We start from the raw sequence: 24,998 nt of genomic DNA on the forward strand, positions 1-24,998 counted from the left end.
AAGGCAGACTTCCTTAATTTTCGCCTTTCCCGTTTTCAGCCTAATTTCAAGTAGTTTTGACACGAATAGAGGTTCGATCTTACTCACGGGTCTTTTTTGTCCAAATTATTCAGGAAGGAATCGGCGCTCTCCACTAATGGCGACGCGGCTTCACCCTGCGGGCTGGGTAGCGATTCTCAGCACCGCGCTCCCCGTTGTCGTTCCGGAGCCTTTAAAAAGGCTCTTTCTGCGGTAAAGGGGGGCGCTTCAGGTGCCCACTGAATCTCCTTGTTCACAGGCTCCGTTCCTGTGATTTTAGGGGTCCCCCGCTTGCCGTAGCGGGTCAGACCCGAACTCGCAGAGCCGTCCTCTCTCCGGAGCTCGGAGAGGGAGCAGCCATTAGCGCTGGCGCCGAACCGGAAGTCCTGGGGGGACTGTCGTTTGTTAAGGGTCCTGGGAACTGTAGCTCTCTGAAGGGTAAGCTACAATTCCCAGGATTCTTTGGGGAATGTGTTTTTAAGCGTGTTGTACATGTATGATATGAAGGTGACTAAGCTCCCATTCACCCGTGTGATGGGATTTGTAATCCAAAGCAGTTGGATGGCACTAGGTTTTAGGGAAGGCTTTCCTAAAGGATCAGAGTATGAGGAAGTCCTCTGCTGGAGAATCTGAAAGGCTCCTTCCGTCCAGACCAGACAATATATGGACCAATAATCTGACCTGATGTGAAGCAGATTCCTATGTCCCTAATGTTGCCTTCCTTTATGAGGCAACAATGACCAACAGAATGTTGGGGCAGCCAATCAGGGGTTCATTTTTAATAGAAGCGTCACAAACCTGGCAGTTGGAGAAAACATGGGCAATGAGGTTGTTCAAGGCAGCTCAGAAAAGCAGGGTGGAAGCAGAAAGCCCTGGGGGGAAAAAACAGGAATTGTGGCAGAAGGGGAAGAATTAAAGTTGAAGGAAATGGAAATAAAGGGAAAAGAGGTGAGCATATTAGTCAAAACTGTTGGAAGAGGTGGCTGCGTCTTTAAATACAGATATGGTATACAGCATTGTGGGAAGTCTCAGTTCAGACATGGAGTCAAATAGTAGATTATACTAACCTTATAGGTCGAACCAGTGCTTTTTTCTAAAAAAATGTTTAGGGGTACTCTCATTTTCCTACTCATTTTGAAGTACTGCCCCTCACTGAGGCCAAACTTAGATTCACAAAATGTTTAGGGGTATGTGTCCCCCTGTGTCCCCCCAGAAAAAAAGCACTGGGTCAAACCATGGTTTGAGTTTTTCAGACGTTCAGAGAACATGGTTTAGAACTGCCTTTCCATCTGTTTAGCAATCCCATCTCTTAAGCTTCAGTTGTTTTGGGAGGCAGTGAAATGACCACTTGTTATGGATTTTCAGTTCAGTCCTCATGCCAAACCCATAGTTAGCTATCTAATTTCAACCCATGTTTTTGGATTCTAGTTTGCTGGCCAATTACAAACCATAGTTAAAGCTTTCGCAACCATGGTTTGGCATGATATGAATTGTGCCAGTGTCCAAGAGACTTAGCTGGACACTTGGTCCTACCAATTTCAATATGCTGAAGAAAATCTATAACCAGTCTCCTGCCTGAATGAGGCTCCATCTGCACTGTACGGCGTTTCCATGCGCTGCTCTGGTTTCAGTGTTCCGTTGCACCAGAAGTGGCTTAGTCATGCTGGCCACATGACCTGGAAAAACTGTCTGTGGACAAATGCCGACTCCCTCAGCCAGTAAAGCAAGATGAGCACCGCAGCCCCAGAGTCATCTGCAACTGGACTTAACTGTCAGGGGTCCTTTACCTTTACTTTTTATAGTACTTTAAAGTGTCATGGCTTTCCCCAAAGAATTCTGTAAAGCGTGCTGAGAGTTGTTAGGAGACCTGCATTCTCCTCACACAGCAACAATTCCCAAAGCTCCCTGAGAAGAGGGATAGATTATTACACTACTCTGTAAGTTGTAGCTCTATGGGGAGACTAGGGGTCTCGTAACAACTCTTGAAACTTTTAAACAACCTATAGTTCCCAGGATTCTTTGTGGGAAGCCATGACTGTTTAAAGTGGTAAAACAGTGCTTTAACTTTGTAGTGTGCAAGTCTATGAAGTTCTCCAGCAAGAAGGTTTTAGAAGGGCTGAGAACAAAAATTGTAGGACCCACCAGGGGTGTTGGTGGGAAGATGAGTCGGGAATAAATGTGATGACCAAGAGAGAAACCTCAGCAAAAGCAGCAATGGAGTTTAGGCAGCAGATGGATGGCGAAGATGGATGCCAACTCCTTGGCGTGACCCGCTATATATTGTGGAATGGTTTCACAATGTCCCTAAACTTTCAAAGTGGAAAAGAAAGATTGTGTGGTGGATTGCTGCCTCAGCGTTTACTGTAGCAAAGAGCTGAATCGGGAAGCTGGCCTGGCAATGACTAACGAGGAAGGGAAGGTATAAATGATGTTTCTGGGTTCTTTTTTTTTTTTACGTCACATTGTTTTGGGTGGTAACTGCCTGTGTTTTCTGGAGGAAAGTCTGCTCCCTGTGAGGTGGAGAAGGAGGAGGTTCAGACACTTGATTTGAATAGCAGTGATAGGCTAGCAGGTGTTCAGGCACTCAGTCCGGATTAACATCCCATTTGGCTGCCTTCCCAGTTGTGGTTGCAGAGGATCTGGGACTGGGGTTCCCACGTTTCAGCAAGTTCTACACAGGAGGAGGGATAAGGAGCTGAAGGAAACTTAATTCCACTGTAACCAATGAGGCTTCAAAACAGGTGGCTAACCTTTGGCCCTCCAGCTCCTATAATTCCTGATAATTGGCCATACTAGCTGCTGCTGCTGCTGAAGAAGAAGAGTTTGGGCTTGATACCCCGCCTTTCACTCCCCTTAAGGAGTCTCAAAGCGGCTAACAATCTCCTTTCCCTTCCTCCCCCACAATAAACCGTCTGTGAGGTGAGTGAGGCTGAGAGACTTTAGAGAAGTGTGACTGGCCCAAGGTCACCCAGCAGCTACATGTGTGGGGCGGGGAAGCAAACCCAGACCACCAGATTACGAGTCCATCGCTCTTAACCACTACACCACGCTGGGGCTCCCGAGAGTGATAACTTAGCCACCTCCTTGACCACACCTCCGTGGCTTAATTGTCCATGCCACCCTTCCAGGTCGGGGGCTACCAGATGCCACTGCTAGAAAGAGTCAGTCCTCTAGCTCTTGGATAGAGATGTAAAGGTAAATGACCCCTGGACGGCTATGTACAGTCAAAGGCGACTATGGGGTTATGGTGCTCATCTCACTTCAGGCTGAGGGAGCCGGAGTTTGTCCACAGACAGCTTTTCGGGTCCTGTGGCCAGCATGTCTAAACCACTTCTGGTGCAATGGAACACTGTGATGGAAACCAGAGCACACAGAAACGCCATTTACCTTCCCACCGCAGTAGTGCCTATTTATCTACTTGCGCAGGTATGCTTTCGAACTGCTAGGTTAGCAGAAGCTGGGACAGAGCAACAGGAGCTCACCCCGTCATGCGGATTTGAACCGCCGACCCTACGATCAGCCAAGCCCAAGAGGCTCAGTGGTTTAGACCACAGTGCCACCTGCGTCCCTTTTGATAGAGAGGAGTGTGCAGATACTAGCCTACTGTACAGTGGTAACATATTCTTGGCTCTGGCCACTTTTGCCTCAGGCCCTGCTCACCACTGGCAGGTGACCCCTGGGAGGTTCTTCAAGGGAAAGCTGCCTACGGGCTGAAAAAGATTTCTGTGCCGCTGCTCTAGGAGACGACAGCCTTTAATGTGTCTTCCCCCAGTGGTTTCAGATCAGCACATCTTTACTTATCCTATGGCAAGTTTATGTAGCTGTGCTCAGGGCTAGCAGAGTCATGCGCTGAAAGAGAATGCCCACAGGTTTCCCTTTCTCATTCATGTGTGTGGAGAGACTGACTGCCGTGAGACTCTAGGAAAGCAGGGCTTCAACAAGTTCCTTATCTGATTGCAGTGCCCTCTTGTGCGTCAGAGCGCTTGGTTTTATAATTGTGGTTCACTTGTTAATCTTTCAACGCCAGTATCTGCAAGGTGCGGCAAATAAGCAGTATTTCGCTTTAATTGAAGGTCAAGTGTCTCTGTGGAATATGTGAAGATTGTAGATGGATCAGTGATGGGCTCTTGAAGCCATCTAGATAACTCAGGAGCATTAATAGTTCCTTTTTCTCCCTCCCAGGAACATACACAACTCTTCACATCCTCTCGTTTGATTCATCCCTTGTGTTTTGTACCTGAGGAAGTCATTGGAATAATACCTCCCACCAACACCGGGGAAGGAAAAAAAACCCTCCCTAATTTGTAATGCCGTATTTACTTTACCTTCACTTACATTCAATGCTTAAGACAGCCTTTCCCAACCTGGCACCCTTCAGGGTACAAGGCAGCTAGAGGGCAGCAGGTTGCGAAAGACTGGTTTAAGCCATTTGAAGGACAAGGGAAAATAATGTGGGTCTCTAGAAGCCAAAGCACAAACATTAAAAAGACACACTTTGTTCTGTGTTTGGAGTTAAACAAACCACAGTGCTAGTTTGGACATACTGCTGAACCAGGGACCATGGTTTGTTGCTCCCCTGTGTGTTCCATCTGTGTTCCAACTTGAATGTTGTTGTTTAGTCGTTTAGTCATGTCCGACTCTTCGTGACCCCATGGACCAGAGCACGCCAGGCACTTCTGTCCTCCACTGCCTCCCGCAGTTTGATCAAACTCATGCTAGTAGCTTCAAGAACACCATCCAACCATCTCATTCTCTGTCGTCCCCTTCTCCTTGTGCCCTCCATCTTTCCCAACATCAGGGTCTTTTCCAGGGAGTCCTCTCTTCTCATGAGGTGGCCAAATTATTGGAGCCTCAGCTTCACGATCTGTCCTTCCAGTGAGCACTCAGGGCTGATTTCCTTCAGAATGGAGAGGTTTGATCTTCTTGCAGTCCATGGGACTCTCAAGAGTCTCCTCCAGCACCATAATTCAAAAGCATCAATTCTTCGGCGATCAGCCTTCTTTATGGTCCAGCTCTCACTTCCATACATCACTACTGGGAAAACCATGGCTTTTACTATACGGACCTTTGTTGGCAAGGTGATGTCTCTGCTTTTTAAGATGTTGTCTAGGTTTGCCATCGCCTTTCTCCCAAGGAGCAGGCGTCTTTTAATTTCGTGACTGCTGTCACCATCTGCACTGATCATGGAGCCCAAGAAAGTAAAATCTCTCACTGCCTCCATTTCTTCCCCATCTATTTGCCAGGAGGTGATGGGCCCAGTGGCCATGATCTTCGTTTTTTTGATGTTGAGCTTCAGACCATATTTTGCGCTCTCCTCTTTCACCCTCATTAAAAGGTTCTTTAATTCCTCTTCACTTTCTGCCATCAAGGTTGTGTCATCTGCATATCTGAGGTTGTTGATATTTCTTCCGGCAATCTTAATTCCGGCTTGGGATTCATCCAGCCCAGCCTTTCGCATGATGAATTCTGCATATAAGTTAAATAAGCAGGGAGACAATATACAGCCTTGCCGTACTCCTTTCCCAATTTGGAACCAATCAGTTGTTCCATATCCAGTTCTAACTGTAGCTTCTTGTCCCACATAGAGATTTCGCAGGAGACAGATGAGGTGATCAGGCACTCCCATTTCTTTAAGAACTTGCCATAGTTTGCTGTGGTCAACACAGTCAAAGGCTTTTGCATAGTCAATGAAGCAGAAGTAGATGTCTTTCTGGAACTCTCTGGCTTTCTCCATAATCCAGCGCATGTTTGCAATTTGGTCTCTGGTTCCTCTGCCTCTTCTAAATCCAGCTTGCACTTCTGGGAGTTCTCGGTCCACATACTGCTTGAGCCTTCCTTGTAGAATTTTAAGCATAACCTTGCTAGCGTGTGAAATGAGTGCAATTGTGTGGTAGTTGGAGCATTCTTTGGCACTGCCTTTCTTTGGGATTGGAATGTAGACTGATCTTCTCCAATCCTCTGGCCACTGCTGAGTTTTCCAAACTTGCTGGCATATTGAGTGTAGCACCTTAACAGCATCATCTTTTAAAATTTTAAACAGTTCAGCTGGAATACCATCACTTCCACTGGCCTTGTTATTTGCAGTGCTTTCTAAGGCCCATTTGACTTCACTCTCCAGGATGTCTGGCTCAAGGTCAGCAACCACACTATCTGGGGTGTATGAGACATCCATATCTTTCTGGTATAATTCCTCTGTGTATTCTTGCCACCTCTTCTTGATGTCTTCTGCTTCAGTTAGATCTTTACCACTTTTGTCCTTTATTATGGTAATCTTTGTACGAAATGTTCCTTTCATATTTCCAATTTTCTTGAACAGATCTCTGGTTCTTCCCATTCTGTTGCTTTCCTCTATTTCTTTGCATTGCTCGTTTAAGAAGGCCTTCTTGTCTCTCCTTGCTGTTCTTTGGAAATCTGCATTCAATTTCCTGTATCTTTCACTATCTCCCTCGCATTTTGCTTGCCTTCTCTCCTCCGCTATTTGTAAGGCCTCGTTGGACAGCCACTTTGCTTTCTTGCATTTCTTTTTCATTGGGATGGTTTTAGTTGCTGCCTCCTGTATAATGTTGCGAGCCTCCATCCATAGTTCTTCAGGCACTCTGTCCAGCAAATCTAAATCCTTAAACCTGTTCCTCACTTCCACTGTGTATTCATAAGGGATTTGGTTTAGATTGTATCTTACCTGTCCAGTGGTTTTTCCTACTTTCTTCAGTTTAAGCTTGAATTTTGCTATAAGGAGCTGATGATCTGAGCCACAGTCAGCTCCAGGTCTTGTTTTTGCTGACTGTATAGAGCTTCTCCATCTTTGGCTGCAGAGAATATAATCAATCTGATTTCGATGTTGCCCATCTGGGGATGTCCATGTGTAGAGTCGTCTCTTGTGTTGTTGGAAAAGCGTGTTTGTGATGACCAGCTTGTTCTCTTGACAGAACTCTATTAGCCTTTGCCCTGCTTCGTTTTGATCTCCAAGGCCAAACTTGCCAGTTGTTCCTTTTATCTCTTGATTCCCTACTTTAGCATTCCAATCCCCTATAATGAGCAGAACATCCTTCTTTGGTGTCACTTCGATAAGGTTTTGTAAGTCTTCATAGAACTGGTCAATTTCAGTTTCTTCAGCACCAGTAGTTGGTGCATAAACTTGGATTACTGTGATGTTAAAAGGTCTGCCTTGGATTCGTATCGAGATCATTCTATCATTTTTGAGACTGCATCCCAGTACAGCTTTCGCCACTCTTTTGTTGACTATGAGGGCCACTCCATTTCTCTTACGGGTTTCTTGCCCACAGTAGTAGATATGGTAGTCATCTGAACTGAATTCGCCCATTCCCGTCCATTTTAGCTCACTGATGCCCAGGATGTCAATATTTATTCTTGCCATCTCATTTTTGACCACATCCAACTTACCCAGGTTCATGGTTCTTACATTCCAGGTTCCTATGCAATATTTTTCTTTACAGCATTGGACTTTCCTTTCGCTTCCATGCATATCCACAACTGAGCGTCCTTTCGGCTTTGGCCCAGCCGCTTCATCAGCTCTGGATCTACTTGTACTTGTCCTCCGCTCTTCCCCAGTAGCATGTTGGACACCTTCCGACCTGAGGGGCTCATCTTCCAGTGTCATAACTTTTATATGCCTGTTGTCTTTGTCCATGGAGTTTTCTTGGCAGGGATACTGGAGTGGCTTGCCGATTCCTACTCCAGGTGGATCACGTTTGGTCAAAACTCTCCACTATGACCTGTTCATCTTGTGTGCCCTGCTCGGCGTAGTTCATAGCTTCCCTGAGTTCTTCAAGCCCCTTCGCCACGGCAAGGCAGTGATCCATGAAGGGGTCCAACTTGAATAGGGACAAGGTTTTTAGATTTATACTACATGTGCTAAGTGTCTCACCCTTGTATATCTTGGTTATCAACAGCTCTCTGTGTGTCTGTAGCCTCCATATTTAATAACGCAATTATTGTTATCAGCACCTTGCTTCATTTCCCTTTCTTTTGATCCCAGCATTTACAATCCCCATCAGCAACAGCAACCAATGTGTAGACAGATATACATGGAACTTAGGATAATAATAGTAATAATAATAATAATAATAATAATAATAATAATAATAATAATAAAATGTATACCCCACCCATCTGGCTGGGTTTCCCCAGCCACTCTGGGCAGCTTCCAACACAATATTAAAATAAAGTAACGCATCAAACATTAAAAGCTTCCCTAAACATGTATTTGATGGAGTGCGGTCTGCAAAAACTTATGCCACAATAATTTGCTGTTATTTAGGTGCCGTAAGACGCTTTGTCATTTTCCCATTAACTATGGTTTACTGTGACATGCAAACAGAGCCATTGTGATGTAACACTTGCAGCTGTCCTCAACCTGTGGGTCCCCAGATGTTGTTGGACTACAACTCCCATCATCCCTGAGCTCTGGCCTTGCTAGCGAGGGGTGATGGGAGTTGCAGTTCAACAACATCTGGGGACCCACAGGTTGAGAAAGGTTGCCGTAGAGTGTCAGACCAGAACTGTGAAGACCCAGGTGCAGTCACTGCTCAGTCACGTGGCTCCCTGACCTAGGACCAGTCACCCCTCGCACCTTAACCTGCCGAGGCTTGCGGCTCACAGGCCAGGTACAAGACAAGATAAATCAGGAACCTGAACAGTTCCCAACGAGTCTTGCTAGCTGAATTTGGAAATATGTTGTTTCAGCAAAAGCCTGCCTATCCCTGCTTGCCAATTTTATAGGACCAGTAATCTGGTCTGCAGTCACATGCTCCTCAGTGGGGTAGAATGGAAGAGGTTGCAGAGAAATCGTCCTCAGGCTCTGTGGATGGCAGCAGACCCACATACATAGGCTGGGACAATGTAAAAGACGGTACTGAGGGCTCCCCCTTGAGTGGGGTGACTGGTGCACCCTATTAATTAAATGCTGGGGCTCAGAGGCAGAGGACAAGACAGAGTCCACCTCGCAGGATTGTTGTGAGAATAAAACGTCAAGTAATAAGTGGTCCGTTAGAACTCTTCCTCGTGTTAGAAGAGGAGGTTAAGGGGTGATATGATAGCCATGTTCAACTATATAAAAGGATGTCACATAGAGGAGGGAGAAAGGTTGTTTTCTGCTGCTCCGGAGAAACGGACACGGAGCAATGGATCCAAACTACAAGAAAGAAGATTCCACCTAAACATTAGGAAGAACTTCCTGACTGTAAGAGCTGTTCGACAGTGGAATTTGCTGCCAAGGAGTGTGGTGGAGTCTCCTACTTTGGAGGTCTTTAAGCAGAGGCTTGACAACCATATGTCAGGAGTGCTCTGATGGTGTTTCCTGCTTGGCAGGGGGTTGGACTCGATGGCCCTTGTGGTCTCTTCCAACTCTATGATTCTATTCTATGATTCTATGTGTTATCTTTTGGGATAAAGCTATCAACAGCTATTAGTCATGCTGGCCGTGTTATATACCTCTTCTGTAAGAGGCAGTATGTCTCTGAATGCCAGGTGTTGGAAACTGCAGGAGGGGAGAGTGCTGTTGTGTTTCCCAAAGGCATCTGTCTGGCCACTGTGAGAACAGGATGTTGACGGGCCATTGGCCTGATTGCGTGGGGCGCTTCTTATGGCTCAGCACTGCTAGTGATGTCCTAAACACCGTCCAGTGCACGCCCAGGACACTTGTGTAATCTGGTTTCAGATGCTGCTCACAGCTTACTGGGTGTACTGACAGGACTCAGGAAGTCAGAGTGAGTCTGGAGAGATATCACTTGGTGGGGTCTTCTTGAATAAATCTAGTGTGCCTGATTGTGGCAAAATCTGATGCATTGCTTTGGCTTGGGGGAGAATTGTTTTTTCTTGGGGACATATTGTCATTTGAGCGCCGGAAAAATGTGTCTTCACACTATCTTGTGGAAAGATGACTGAATACATTCGTGCACATATACACATTAACATACTGTGTGTATATCATCCTACCCTTCAAAGAGACTTCCCCAGGATGCCCCTTTATCACACAAAAATTTATCCCCTGCCTTTTCTCATACAGCTCAATGCAGTTTGCAAGTATAATCAAATGCACTCAAATAGCAATCTATAAAAAAAGAACAGAATGCAGTGAAATCTGGCAATCAAACAACTTTTAAATGTTGCAATAAGAAATGTCATATAAAACGCAACAATAACCGGATTTTAAAAAGGAAAAAAAAAAGCACCAACAGAAGGATTGCATATAATCTATATGAAATACCATTCATAAAGAAATAAATAATATTGCTATGGTAGTCAAGCGATAAAACCCAGTCTCCAAAAATCAAAGGCCTTTCTAAATAGGAAGGTTTTGAAGCTGCAATGGATGAGCAACAAGGAGGGGGCAAGATGAATATATCTTTAGACAGAGACTTCCAAAATTTGGGTGTGGCAGAAATGGTTCTCTCTGTTATTATAACAAAATGTGGGTTTGGAACTGACAGGACGGCCTCTGTTGATGATCTTAGCAAGTGGGCAGGATCAGTTGGAGGAGCTGATCTGGGAGGTATGAGCAGAAGCTGTGCATTCCTTGCACATAAACACACTCTTTGCATTGGAAAGGCCTTAAGTTTATGAAGGGAGCCAGTTCCACCTAGAGCGGGACCCCTTCTTCCTCCCCTGCTAGTCCTTGAAAAGGGAAGGGTGTCATGCTATTAATTCCAACTTGCGAAAATGCTGGCGATGGTTGCAAAGCTGGACTCGGTGCGAAATGTTGTTGGGGATGCAAAGCACAATGGGGCCGGCTCAGATGCGAAGAGGATTATTTGTGTGAAGTGGTCTTGCTGTTCTCCCTCTCCCCCCTCCCTGCTTTTTTGTGTGCTGCGAAAATGCTGGCAACCATAACGTGATTATTGAGGAATATGATGCACCGAAAGAGGTGGGGGAGGAGAAAGAAATGCCACTTAAGTCGCAAAAGTGCTTTTCAGCCTGAACAATCGAAATGAAAAAATAATTGCACTCCCCTTTTTTTATTCTCTCCAGCCTTTCTTATCAAACGACTTTATCACCTTTTTGGTTTTATTTTACACATTATTTAGACTTTCCTGTAATCCCTGCTATTCTACCATTGACACCTCCTTAATACCTTGTCTAACGCCTCTGACACTTCTGGCGCATGCCTGTGCCCTCCTATAATAGAGAACAGCTTTGGCAAAGGAGGAAAAGAATCAGGGGGTGGCTGAGTAGCGGGAGAAAAGAACAGAGGAATTATTTGCTGCTCAGACTGTGAATAATAAAGTTTGAGAAGAGAGAGTGGTGCCAGTGAACTCTTCCCTGTCAGGGTGAACTTTGCCGTCTTGTGTGATGTCTGTCCTTGTTCAGCCACCGCCTGCAGTTTGAAGATTGGGAAGACGTGGGAGAGGGTCTATTATGTGCAAGAAACGGCCTGCTATATGGAACCAAAGCAAATCAGTCCCTCTTGCACAGGTGCAGACTATGCATCACTGTCTCCCATCCTATTGCCAGGCTTCGCCCTTCTATTGGCCCCTGCTGGCCCTGGCAGATTTTGAATGGCAAGGATATTGCTCTTCCTCTCAAATCACTTATTCCCGTTTTTGCAATGGCTTTGCAGCTCCTGGTTCTCCCCCAAGCCAATATGTTCTTCTGTCTTGGCTTTGTATGTTGTGAAGAACACAGTGCTACCTCTCTCCCAACTGGGCACCATCTGACAGCATCCTCAGCTTGCTTCCTGATGTTATTGCAAAAGGACCACTGGGGGATTTTTTAGTTCAGAGGAAAGACAAGTAAGAGAGCGGGGTATGGCAAAGGTGTATAAAATGATGCAGAGTGTGGAGAAAAAGGATAGAGTTTTTTTCTTCCTATGTCATAATACTAGAACTTGGCTGAATTTTGGAAAGTTCAGGACAGGCAAGAGAAAATACTTCTTCACATAGCACACAGTTAAATTGTGGAATTCGTTCCCACAAGAGGCCATGATGGCTGCCAATTGACTTGTGACTCAGCTATACAGCTGCAAATAAAACGTTTTAAGTTTGCTTTAAGTGCAATATACAGTTGTGACTATAGATGGTGATAGTGAGCCTTATGGAAAATTACTGTATTTTAAAAAACGCTTTTACAAAAAGCATTTTCAGAACTTTTTTTACATGTGTGTAGATTCCACCTTGGATGACTTTAAAAGCAGTTTATACACATCCATGGAGGGTAAGGCATTTTTGCACAACATTCCCCCACGCAGTCAAGAATTGTCTGGCTGTGGACTAATCCTGCCAACTCAGGCTGGCCATTCAGCTGTCCTAGACAGGAAGTGTTGCAGGTTAATGGCTCCCCCAGACAACCTGTTTATCCTGATTTGCTTGTGCAAAGCTTGCATAGAGGCTATATTATGTCCACTTTTAATTGAGCTTTCATTCTGATTGGTTTACAGCAGGGGTCAGAAACCTTTTTCAGCCATGGGCCGGTCCACCGTCCCTCAGACCATGTGGTGGGTCGGACTATATTTTTTTTTGGGGGGGGGGGAATGAACGAATTCCTATGCCCCAGAAGTAACCCAGAGATGCATTTTAAATAAAAGCACACATTCTACTCTTTTTACACGAGTAAACGTCTGGGGTTACTGATTCCTGGACTGTCCATGGGCCAGATTTAGGAGGCGATTGGGCCGCATCCAGCCTCCAGGCCTTAGGTTGCCCATGCCTGGTTTACAGGGAGGTTATACCTCATCCTGTCAAACAGTGGTTAGCCCATTTTTAGAGCATTTCCCAGTCACTTTCCTAACCACAAAAAAGTCCACCATCAGCTTGCTTTTAGGTGGTTCTGTTGCAGCAGAGCACTTTCTTCCACTTTTAATTGCAGAAACCTAAATTTCCAGTGCGCAGTTGAATCCCTCCCACCACCTAAGACTTGGCATGAGTAACAGTGTTTATTCCTTGCTCTGGTGTGTTCCATTGCATCCCTTGAGGGGTCTTCCTCTTGGTTCTTCCCCTTCCTTGCTCATCACGTCACCTACAACACTTGCCTATGGCTCAGCCTTAACAGGAGCATTAGAAAGCCCCTCCCAAAGCTCATGTGGTAGAATTGCACTTCCTGCATCCCATGTCTCTCTCCCCCCCTCCAAACACCAACTCAGCGAGTGTATCATGAAACCCAGCAAGGTATTGCTTGGCCTTGTAAGCAACACAGGTATTGCTGCTATATATATACCTGGATCTAATTTCCTATTAAATAAACTGTATCTCTGAAGTGGGGACTTGTGGCGGCTTTATTGTAAGTATATTACATGCTAATTCAAGCAAATAAATTTGCCCTGGCTGTGGAGCTGAAGCGATTAATAAGCCTCGAAGATCACTTGGCTGCCCTGATGAGTTTCTTCAAGATAGTGTAGTATATTTGGGGAAAGCATTTAGACAAGGGCTCCCCCCCCCCATTTTATAGGCTTTAATTATTAGTGACACTGTGCAAACGGCTTCATATGACTGGAATACCAACTACTTAACTCCCTGACCTTATTATTCAAATAAACACTTCTTATTATAGCAGTGTGGCTCGTTCGTCAACACATCAAATCAGCTGCCACAGCAGTGGATTTCAATGTCCCCACTGCGTCAGCGGAGAGCATACGGACTTCATTAAGAATGTAATGGCAGCCTTTAAGGCATCGCCACCGCCCCAACTTTAATTTAAGCGCTATTGTGTGTTGCTGAATGTACAGCTTAATGCTCTTAAAAGGGTCTCAGCAGCCGTTGCATTCCCAGCTAGGAGGGGATGTTTGCAAAAGAAGCCTTCCACATCTCCTTCAGCAATTTAGTGGCAATGCAGAAACCTGCTCCCCCTGCAAAAAATCAGGGATAATGTGACTTGGCCAAGATTCCCAAAGACATTGCTCCACAGGGCTCACAGACCTTACGAACCTGACAATTTCCTCTTATTTTCATGCACTGACTGCTACCTTTACATCACCTAAGGCAAGGAGTGGGGAGCACTTTCAGCCTAGGGGTCCCATTCCCTCATGGGCAAGCTTTCAGAGGCCACATGCCAGTTGTGTGGGGGGCCAGAGGGAAAATGGGCAAGCAGTGAATGTGACTCTTAACTTTGCATGGTAGGATATATTCCAGCGATTCAAAAACAGACCCACCCTTCTCCATCCGGCCCAGCAAGAGGCACCGCCACAGATCAAGGACACATTCCAGCATCCAAGGAGGGAGGGGTGGGCCTGTGAGGAGGACCAGATAGGGAGGGTTGGAGTGCTGCAATTGTCCCCAGGCATGACAGTTACAGGGACGTGGGTGGCACTGTGGGTTAAACCACAGAGCCTAGGACTTGCCGATCAGAAGGTCGGTGGTTCGAATCCCCGCGACGGGGTGAGCTCCCGTTGCTCGGTCCCTGCTCCTGCCAACCTAGCAGTTTGAAAGCACGTCAAAGTGCAAGTAGATAAATAGGTACCGCTCCAGCGGGAAGGCAAACGGCGTTTCCATGCGCTACTCTGGTTCACCGGAAGCGGCCTAGTCATGCTGGCCACATGACCCAGAAGCTGTATGCTGGCTCCCTCGGCCAGTAAAGCGAAATGAAGCGCCGCAACCCCAGAGTCGGTCACGACTGGACCTAATGGTCAGGGATCCCTTTACTTTTACCTTGATGACAGTTACTTATTCCTGACAATAACTCACACCTTCCTCCCACTGAAGTCCCTCTCCATAGCCCATAAGAATGGGAGAAAAGCCTGTTTACTGGATCAGACCAATGGCCCATCTAGTCCAGTATCCTGTTTCCAGTGTGGCCCACCATATGGTTCCAGGGAAGCCCACAAAGAGAGGGCAGGAGCAGCAGTTCCTCCCAGCAGCTGATAACCAGTGGTGCACTACATCTTGCCATGGAAGTTCCTTATAGATATCGTGACTGGCAGCCATTGATAGATCCCCCCCTTCTTTGAAATTGCTACTGTTCTTTAAAAGCTATAAACTAGCAGCTACCTGTACCTTTAAAGGTAAAGGTACCCCTGCCCATACGGGCCAGTCTTGACAGACTCTAGGGTTGTGCGCCCATCTCACTCTAGAGGCCGGGAGCCAGCACTGTCCGCAGACACTTCCGGGTCACGTGGCCAGCGTGACGAAGCTACTCTGGCGAGCCAGAGCCGCACACGGAAACGCCGTTTACCTTCCCGCTAGTAAGCGGTCCCTATTTATCTACTTGCACCTGGGGGTGCTTTCGAACTGCTAGGTTGGCAGGCGCTGGGACCGAGCAACGGGAGCTCACCCCGCCGCGGGGATTCAAACCGCCGACCATGCAGTCGGCAAGTCCTAGGTGCTGAGGTTTTACCCACAGCGCCACCCGCATCCCCTACCTGTATCTTTAAGGCAGCCTAAATGAATTGCACACTTATGTCAGGGGTGGGAAACCTGTGGCCATCCATATGTTCTGGACTAAGCTCCCATCAGCCCTAGCTGGCAAGGATGATAGGAGTTGTAATGCAGAAACACTTCGGTTAAATAACTCCTCCCGACCGTCTTGAATCTCCTGCACATCCATTTCATTGTATGACCCCAGTTTTAGGGTTATGGGAGAGGGAGGAAAATATTCTCTCCACCCACTTTCTCCTCACACCATAGATACTTTTATAAACCTATTATCATACCCCCTTCTCTTGTCACCTTCAACCCTCCAACTACCACTAGAAAAGTTGATCCAGCTCCCTAATAATTTTGGTTGTACTCTGTTACACCTTTTTGAAATCTGCAATATCATTTAGGTACTTTCAGCAGAAGAGAGTGGTGATGATGATGATGATGATAATCACTATAATTATTTGCATAGTCGCCCCACCTTTGCTATTGGCCAAACAAGTCTTTTTGTATTCCTTCAAAAACCTTTCAAACATATTTCATAGAATCATAGAATCATAGAGTTGGAAGAGACCACAAGGGCCATCGAGTCCAACCCCCTGCCAAGCAGGAAACACCATCAGAGCACTCCTGACATATGGCTGTCAAGCCTCTGCTTAAAGACCTCCAAAGTAGGAGACTCCACCACACTCCTTGGCAGCAAATTCCACTGTCGAACAGCTCTTACTGTCAGGAAGTTCTTCCTAATGTTTAGGTGGAATCTTCTTTCTTGTAGTTTGGATCCATTGCTCCGTGTCCGCTTCTCCGGAGCAGCAGAAAACAACCTTTCTCCCTCCTCTATGTGACATCCTTTTATATATTTGAACATGGCTATCATATTACCCCTTAACCTCCTCTTCTCCAGGCTAAACATGCCCAGCTCCCTTAGCCGTTCCTCATAAGGCATCGTTTCCAGGCCTTTGACCATTTTGGTTGCCCTCCTCTGGACACGTTCCAGTTTGTCAGTGTCCTTCTTGAATTGTGGTGCCCAGAACTGGACACAGTACTCCAGGTGTGGTCTGACCAGAGCAGAATACAGTGGCACTATTACTTCCCTTGATCTAGATGCTATACTCCTATTGATGCAGCCCAGAATTGCATTGGCTTTTTTAGCTGCCGCGTCACATTGTTGGCTCATGTCAAGTTTGTGGTCAACCAAGACTCCTAGATCCTTTTCACATGTACTGCTCTCAAGCCAGGTGTCACCCATCTTGTATTTGTGCCTCTCATTTTTTTTTGCCCAAATGCAATACTTTACATTTCTCCCTGTTAAAATTCATCTTGTTTATTTTTGCCCAGTTCTCTAATCTGTCAAGGTCGTTTTGAAGTGTGATCCTGTCCTCTGGGGTGTTAGCCACCCCTCCCAGTTTGGTGTCATCTGCAAATTTGATCAGGATGCCCTTGAGTCCATCATCCAAGTCGTTGATAAAGATGTTGAATAGGACCGGGCCCAAGACAGAACCCTGTGGCACCCCACTAGTCACTCTTCTCCAGGATGAAGAGGAACCATTGATGAGCACCCTTTGGGTTCGGTCAGTCAGCCAGTTACAAATCCACTGAGTGGTAGCATAGTCAAGACCGCATTTTACCAGCTTCTTTACAAGAATATCATGGGGCACCTTGTCAAATTTGATTGGAGGTGAAACTTTACGACCTGAACAATTTTTCAGTATTTTATTTACAGTCTCTGTATTCTACCTCTTAAATTCTCTAGGCAGCTTGCAATGAGTAAGAAAGCCATATAAATACAAAAAGAACATAAAATGCAGCAAAAACCAGAGACGTTGTGCCTCCACAGTTAAAACACAAATTTAATAACTGAAAGGCACAGACTTCATCAGGCCTAGGTGTGACCAGAGCGATCTTCACCTGGAGCCAAAAAGAGCACAAAAGATGGTACCAGGTGAACTTACCTGGGAAGGCTGTTCCATAACTGGGGCTCGTGTCCACCATGTAAAGCAAAGCCTTATCCCAAAGACATTCAGTTTTCTTTGGGAACTATTGTCTGTCTCCAGCCAATCTGTCCACACCATACACCCCTGCAAACACCTGGGTTGGGTGATGCTGCCACTTATAGCAGGGAGGAAAATGTCTCTCAAGGCACTGCCAGTCACTCACTCCTGTTGAATGCAGACTCCAGAGCACAGGAGCTAAAATCTCTTTTAAAGGTTAGTATTGCCAGATCTCAGGAGGTTGACCAAAAATTTCAGATTGCAGTCTCTAGCAGAAGGTCTCTAACATTCAATGGTGAGGGACTAGGAGCAAGGATGTTTGCTTTTTTCCCTGCTTGGCTTGACAGAGTTTTCGTTACGAACAGGGATAGACAGATCAGTCTCTGCAAATTTTGCATATGGTTCATTCACAAGCCTGTTCCAATTTCTGCATTAATCTGCATTTAAAAAAAAAAAACGAACTGAAGATTTGTATTTAAATATATATTTTACTAGAATATACGTATTGAAATATATATTGTGGGTGGTATGCAATTAAGTTTTATTCAGAGTACACCCACTGAATGACCACAACTAATGTGGAATTTACACACATATTAAAAATGCTGTGAAAATGCTTTTTTAAAAAACGTTTTGAAAAATACATTGAATTTTGCATAGTTCACTTTCACCATCTAGTGTCACATTTGTGTATTGCACTTTACAACACATTTAAAATGTTTTATTTGCAGCTGTGTAGCTGAGTCCTAAGTTAGGCCCATTAATTTCAATATGTAAAATTTAGTTGAATACCATCTTTACCACAGTGCCTGCATTTCTAAACATATTTTTTTCTTTAAAAAGTTTCCATAAAATATGTATATTTAATGTGTTTTGATAGTCATTTAGTTGAAAACTGTACTGCAAAGTTCAGAGAAGTCTGAAATCATGTTCTGGACCATGTACTAGTTGTTGTTGTTGTTTAGGCATGTCTGACTCTTCGTGACCCCATGGACCAGAGCACGCCAGGCACTCCTGTCTTCCACTGCCTCCTGCAGTTTGGTCAAACTAATGCTGGTAGCTTCAAGAACACTGTCCAACCATCTCGTCCTCTGTTGTCCCCTTCTCCTTGTGCCCTCAATCTTTCCTAACATCAGAGTCTTTTCCAGGGAGTCTTCTCTTCTCATTAGGTGGCCAAAGTATTGGAGCCTCAGCTTTACGATCTGTCCTTCCAGTGAGCACTCAGGGCTGATTTCCTTAAGAATGGATAGGTCTGATCTCCTTGCAGTCCATGGGACTCTCAAGAGTCTCCTCCAGCACCAGAATTCAAAAGCATCAATTCTTCGGTGATCAGCCTTCTTTATGGTCCAGCTCTCACTTCCATACATCACTACTGGATGTATTAGTTAGGGAAGCATAAATTTGGTCAGTTTGCTTAACAATGTGGACCAGGCAAATTTTTCCACCCCTAGTGTATGAACTCCCCTTCTCTTCAGTTTAATCAGACTTCACTCTTAGCCACCGGGAGCATCCTAACATGCCAGATGCCATTAAGCTCTGCCCCAAGTACAGCAAGATCCACTATATGAAACATTCAATCTGGGAATCTGAAACTGCAACTTTCCATGTTGAACTTGGATTGAATGCAGAAATATCCAACTCCTTTCTTGTTTCAAGCCTTCAATCTGATCAAAGGTGTTTTTCCCTTCTGTCTCTAGTGTAACCCTCTTCTCCCTCCTCCCCCCCCCCCAAAAGAAAAGCAACACCTTATAGGAGAGCATGCAAAAAACAAAACAAAAAACCCAGTGTTAAATTTCTGCCTCTGCTGAAGCAGTGAATCAAATCAATTCTCCCTTTCTTCTTTTTGATTCCCTGAGCTTTTACATTTTCAACCCTGTCACAGAAGAACAGGGCTGGAGAAGCAATCCCTTTTGTATTCCTATTGACTCAATTATTTTGCCTCTTGATTTTCTATGAAACGGACCAGAATGGCAGGCTGATTGCTAATGGTCCACGTATTGTTAAAAGTGATGTGTTTTGAAGGTGCTAAGTAGAATATCTTTTGTCTTTTTCTTATTTTTTTTTCCTTTTAAAGCAAGAACTTGGACTGCATTGGAGTTTTATTTTGATTGATACAAACCATAGCGGACAAGGAAGGATATGCAAGATGAGCTTTTAACCATCGGCCGAGAGAAATAAATGTGGCTGCATCGTAAGCGAGTTCTCACAATGAAAGGTCATGCTTTGTCATTCTCTGTCTGTGCACTACATCGCTGACCTTACTTTTTCTTTGACCCACTTGTACTAATAGACTAAGTCATATGATACCCTGAAGAGCCAATGAGATTAATCTCCTGCACACTTTGATCGATAGAGGCTTGGCACGGGGTGTTCTGTCGATGTTGCATTTATACAATGTCATTGATGATCCGTATTGACAGCTGAATGGGTGTTCTCAGCATCACAGAGGGAACTGCTTGTCACAGGTTTTTTTTTAACTCAAACAGCTGCTCCTTGGACAAAGAAATCTGGCATTGGATCATTCAAGTGCTATAATACATATCTTCAGGTCTCTTTCTAAATGCTGCTCTGCTGATCTTAACTGGGAAATATCCTTGCTCTCATGGGTGCCTTAAAGAATACAGACTAAAGAATTGCAACTCCCAAAACACTTGGTAAAAAGCCTGTGAGTACAGGTTAACAAACAAACAAACAAACAAACAAACAAACAAACCCCAACGCCTCTTGTTTTTGAAAACTAAGTTTCTAGTCCTTACAGAGACAATGTTAATAATAATAATAATAATAATAATAATAATAATAATAATAATACCCTGTCCACTTTGGGTGGCTTACAGCATATATTGAAACATAATAAAATATCAAACATTAAAAATTTCCTGATACAGGGCTGTCTTCAGATGTCTTCTAAAAGTCAGATAGTTGTTTATTTCCTTGACATCTGAAGGGAGGGCATTTCACAGGGAGGGTGCCACTACCGAGAAGGCCCTCTGCCTTGTTCCCTATAACTTTGCTTCTTGCAGTGAAGAACCACCAGAAGGCCCTCGGAGCTGGACCTCAGTGTCCGAGCTGAACAATGGGAATGGAGGTGCTCCTTCAGGTATACTGGGCCAAGGCCGTTTAGGGCTTGAAAGGTCAGCGCCAACATACTGAATTGTGCTCGGAAACATACTGGGAGCCAGTGAAGATCCTTTAGGACTGGTGTTATATGGTCCCGGTGGCCACTCCCAGTCACCAGTCTAGCTGCTGCATTCTGGCTTAGTTGTAGTTTCCAAGTCACCTTCAAAGGTAATCCCACGTCTTGAAAATGTGATGGGAAAGGATTTGAAATAGGCCGGAAGTAAAGAAAACCGTATAGAATTATTGAATGGTCTCTCGATGTGTCCTCTGGCTCTAGCTTGCTGGTTAGTAGAGGTGTGGGGCTTCAGTGCTGAATTCCTAAAAAACAAAAGAGGAGGTGCTGGGCTTTTTAATCTGTGTGGCAAATATATGATCACTTCTGTAAGCCTTTCTTGAATTCTGTGGAAAGACTGTAGTGAGAAAGCCCTCTGTGTATGCACAGGTGCACCATTTTCTTTGTTATTTCTGCTTCAGAGCTCTGCCATGAACCTACTGGCTAGTCCTTTGAAGTGGGGCCAGTGCCCTCAAAATGGTATGAGCCAAACGTATTTTATTTTACATGCCATGTAGTGTGTCGTGAAGCTCGCTTCAGTGATTTTGTCATCTGGAACCATCTACTTTTGATCATTCAGCATTTTTAGTTACTGCCATATTCGAAGCTCATTTGGGGATGGATTTTGTTGGCCTGGCATTGTGTTGACCCACCATCCCAGCCTGTGCCAGTTGAGCTCCCAGACTTTGTCCCTAGCCAAAATCCACTCATTCAACAAAGCATCCCTGCCTTTCTCTATGAAAATATAAGAGGGTCAGTCTGTGGCAGGCTGATGTGTTGGGTCCTGGTTTTGAAACTCCTTCTGACTCTAAGGCAAGGATTGGGAGCTGAATCTGGCCCCCAGGCCTCTCTCTGGCCCTCAGCACTTTCCTCAAGCCACATACCTCAGTGACCATGCTTCAAACCCAAAGTGTGTTTGCCTGGCTGGAATGAGTCTATGGTGCAAAGTTAACATTTATGTTACTTGCCCCTTCCACTTTTTCCTCTGCCTTCGCCTGTCATCAGCATGTGGCCCTTGAAAGGTTTCCCAGAAGGAAATATGAACCTCGGGCTCAAAAAGGTTTTTCACTTCTGCCCTGATATAAATACTGCTGTAATCTTTTGCTCTTCGGACTAGCTTCATTCCGCCAGGGATTTGTACCGTATTTACTTGAGTCTAATGTGCCATCGAATCTAATGCGCACCTGAATTTTCAGAACCTTGGAAGCAAAAAATGTATTTGCTGGCGATTGTAAATGTGCCATCAAATCTAAGGCACACCTTAATTTTTCCAATGTAATTTGGCCAAAAAAGATGAGCATTAGATTCGAGTAAATACAGTATGTGTGTGGGATCAACATAGTTAGCAGCCCACATTCCCCTTTAAATGCTGAATGTTTACATGTTGTTAGTAAATGAAAGTAATAGTAGGAAACTTACCTTTAAACTGGTCTCAGTGGAGACAAGTGAGTACTATATTTCTAGCAAAAAAAAAAAGACATACAAGAGCAGGCTTGAGGGCAACGTACCTTTTTTGAAAAGCCAATTGAATCTGCTCGTTCAGCATTGAAGGGTTTAGTCTCCACTCTTTCGCTAGACAAGGATTTTGGTGAGTTATCAAGTTTTAAAAGTGTTATGGGGAAATGACTTTGAAATGGAAATAGAAGATTGGTGTTGGTCTAGACCCTGTGCTGGAACATGTGCTGCAAACTGTTGCAAGATGCGCACACAGCGCTGAACCCCAAAATGGCCCCCAAACATCACTCAACACATCACAAAAAGGGCAGAATGGGGTGGAGCATGTTTATAAGTGCTCCAATGACGCACACAGGGGCCAGAACAGATCCCTTGCATGAAATGGTAGTTGGCTGTACAATGTAAGGAATTCATCAGACAACTACTTATGGCTGCTTGTTTAACAGTTGCTAGATTTGGGAAAGATTTGTGGATGGAGATTAGCCTTGATGGAGATCTTGATGGAGTTTATACACTTATAAACTGAAAGTTGTCAGGAACTGTGCAAAGAGGGATTGATTATTTTGCAGGGGAATGGTTGAATTTCTTCACTTTTGTTAACAAACAAACAAACAAAAAATAAATGTGGTTGGTGATCCGCTCTGAATGAATGCTTTAGCAATAGTGCTAATATTTGAAATGTGTGTGTGTGTGTGGGGTACTTTTCTCACTAGAAATACTCAAAACTGGAGAGTACAATCCAGTCAGAACATGTGCTTTAAAAAATCCTGTTTCTATCAATGGCAAAAGTTAAGCAGACACTGTAATCACTGGGATATCAGAGTGCTTAACTTTTCACTGGACTGTGTTTGGGAGGGTGGGGAAACTGCCCCCTGAAAGTATTTGGGCCTCTGACTCTGTGGTTGGACCCCTGAGGTTACTTGAAAGAAAGGCCTTTTTTAATATGTGAATGATAAACAGATTATAAACCAGACAGAAATAATAAGGCAGCAATCCTAGGTGTGCTTCCTTGAAAAGTTAACATCATCAAAATCAATAGGGTGTGCTTCAGCGGGAGTGTCGAAGTAAAATATACGGTGGTTTGGTTTTCAGAATTCTCATGTGGGACAAAGACACACATGGTGAAATCTACTTTGACCCCTCCGCCCCCTTCGTCCCCAGTATTTTTTTGCTTAGTGCTGTTGCTCAGCTGTTGATTATGTTTGAGAGGAGGGGTCCAGGTGGCAGCTGGGCCAGGGTGGTTATGACGATATATATCTGTCAGTTAATGAGAATACTTTGCATCACAAAGGCAAAGGTGGTGATTCTGCCAGACAGTGTTTTCACACGCAGTGGCGTAGCGGATTGTGATTGCACGTTACTCCAGTTATTAATACACCAGGAAAACCGATAGGATCCAGTCTGTTTTGGTTAGCCTCAGCCCCGAACACCCATTCTGTCTGCCACACTGATATTTTACTGGCTCTTTTGTCAGCATAAATCAGGGTCTCGTCGTTATTTTGACATCACCTTTCGACGATTACAGACTCAATAGAGGCAGTGCATAAATCTCTCCGGCCGTGGCTGTGGTATGTTATAAACCTCAGCAGTAATATATTTTCCTGTGTAAGCCGTGTGTGGGTCCTGGCTGTCCTGCAGCCACCAGCAAAGGACGTTATCATTCAGACGGAGCTGGAAGGCACATGGCTCGGTGGGAGAGCATTTGCTTTGTGTGCAGAAGGCCCCAGGTTTCAAGCCTTAGCAGCTCCAGGGAGGTCTGGGAGAGGACCCTTGTCTGAAACCCTGGAGAGCGCTGGCAACCAGGTCAGATGACACAGAGCCAGACAAACCAAAGGCCTGGCTTGGTATAAGCTTCCTAATTTCCACCAGTTTAGATGGCATTCAAAATAAAGGATTAGACTAGTGTTTCCCAAACCTGGGTCTCCAGCTGTTTTTGGACTACAGTTCCTATCATCCTTGACCACTGGTCCTGGTCGCTAGGGATGATGGGAGTTGTAGTCCAAAAAGAGCTGGAGACCCAACATGGGCGTAGCTAGGATTTTTGTGGGGGGGGGGAGCAGGCCTTCTGTTGGGGGGGGCAGAAGAACCTCACTTAGCTATGTATTTTTATTGATTTTTTTGAAGTTGCCATTTTTTTTCTCAGCAAGTGAACAGAAGCAGTGATTGTGAAAGGCCTTGGCCCTTGCTTTTCATATTGAAGTTTGCTAGTTTTCTTCTGATCTCCGTTTTGAAAGGCTAAAGAGGTGAAATCTTCTTTCTCTTGCCCTGAAATCCTTCCCGCTTCTCCTCTGCAATAAAAGTGTGTATCGGTGAGGTGTGTTCCTGTCAGTGCTGCCTGCTCACCCTTGGAGCTCTTACATCATCTTACATCTTTGCAAATTCATTGCAAAGGAGGCACAAGAATCTCAACAGCTTTTGAGAAGAGAAATTGGTCTGTAGTAACACCCACTCACACCAGCTAGGGGTGTATTTTTTAAGAGGTAATATCAGAATTTAGGCTCCTTAAGCTGCAATCCTAAGTGAGGGGTTTTTTTATTTGGCAGGTGGGAAACAAAATTCAAATGTACTTCGGTGGGAAAATCCTGCACCATGCTGTGATTAAACTATCCTTGCATTAATTTTTTAAAAAGGCTTTTTAAAGGAGTGAGAGATTGAGACATGTTTCTGAGCCTGTCGAAATTTCATCCTGGTTTAGGGGTGGGTCAGGGAACTTGGACAGTTGAATCCTTCAGATCAAATTGCTTCCAGGTTCCTGGTCCTCCCCTGGCTTGCCTCTGAACTGCTGGACGTTGGACAGAAAAGAAAGTTTTCCTTGCAGCACAGTAAAACTGCGGCACTCACTCCCAACGGAGGCAGTGATGGCCACCAAACTGGATGGCTTTAAAAGAGAATTAGAAAATTCACGGGAGAACAAGACTACCAATGGCTACTAGCCACAAGGGCTACACTCTTGTCTCTGCTGTTCAGAATCACAGGTGAGAAGAATGCTGTTGTGTTCATGTCTGGCCTGCAAGCTTCCCACAAAAATCTGGTTGGCTACTAAGAGAACAGGATGGTGGA

At 45.0% G+C, this 24,998-nt stretch overlaps 1 protein-coding gene across 7 annotated transcripts in view; it reads left to right on the forward strand.

Moving 5' to 3' along the window:
* Positions 1-790: 790 nt before the first annotated feature.
* Positions 791-24,998, forward strand: part of LOC309519979 (uncharacterized protein) — a 70,040-nt gene continuing 45,832 nt past the window's right edge. For 2 of the 7 annotated variants that reach the window (XM_082201322.1, XM_082201323.1), the window contains exon 1: positions 791-966. In XM_082201322.1, the coding sequence (XP_082057448.1) occupies positions 835-966 (132 nt within the window). In that variant the 5' untranslated portion in view covers positions 791-834. Of the gene's footprint in view, positions 967-9,694; positions 9,744-19,385; positions 19,527-24,998 lie in introns of all 7 variants that reach the window. The other 5 variants (XR_014214095.1, XR_014214096.1, XR_014214097.1 and 2 more) reach the window with 5 other exon arrangements.

The sequence above is a fragment of the Podarcis vaucheri genome (genome assembly GCF_965113315.1).
Source record: "Podarcis vaucheri genome assembly, chromosome: 15".
Taxonomy (NCBI): Eukaryota; Metazoa; Chordata; class Lepidosauria; order Squamata; family Lacertidae; genus Podarcis; species Podarcis vaucheri.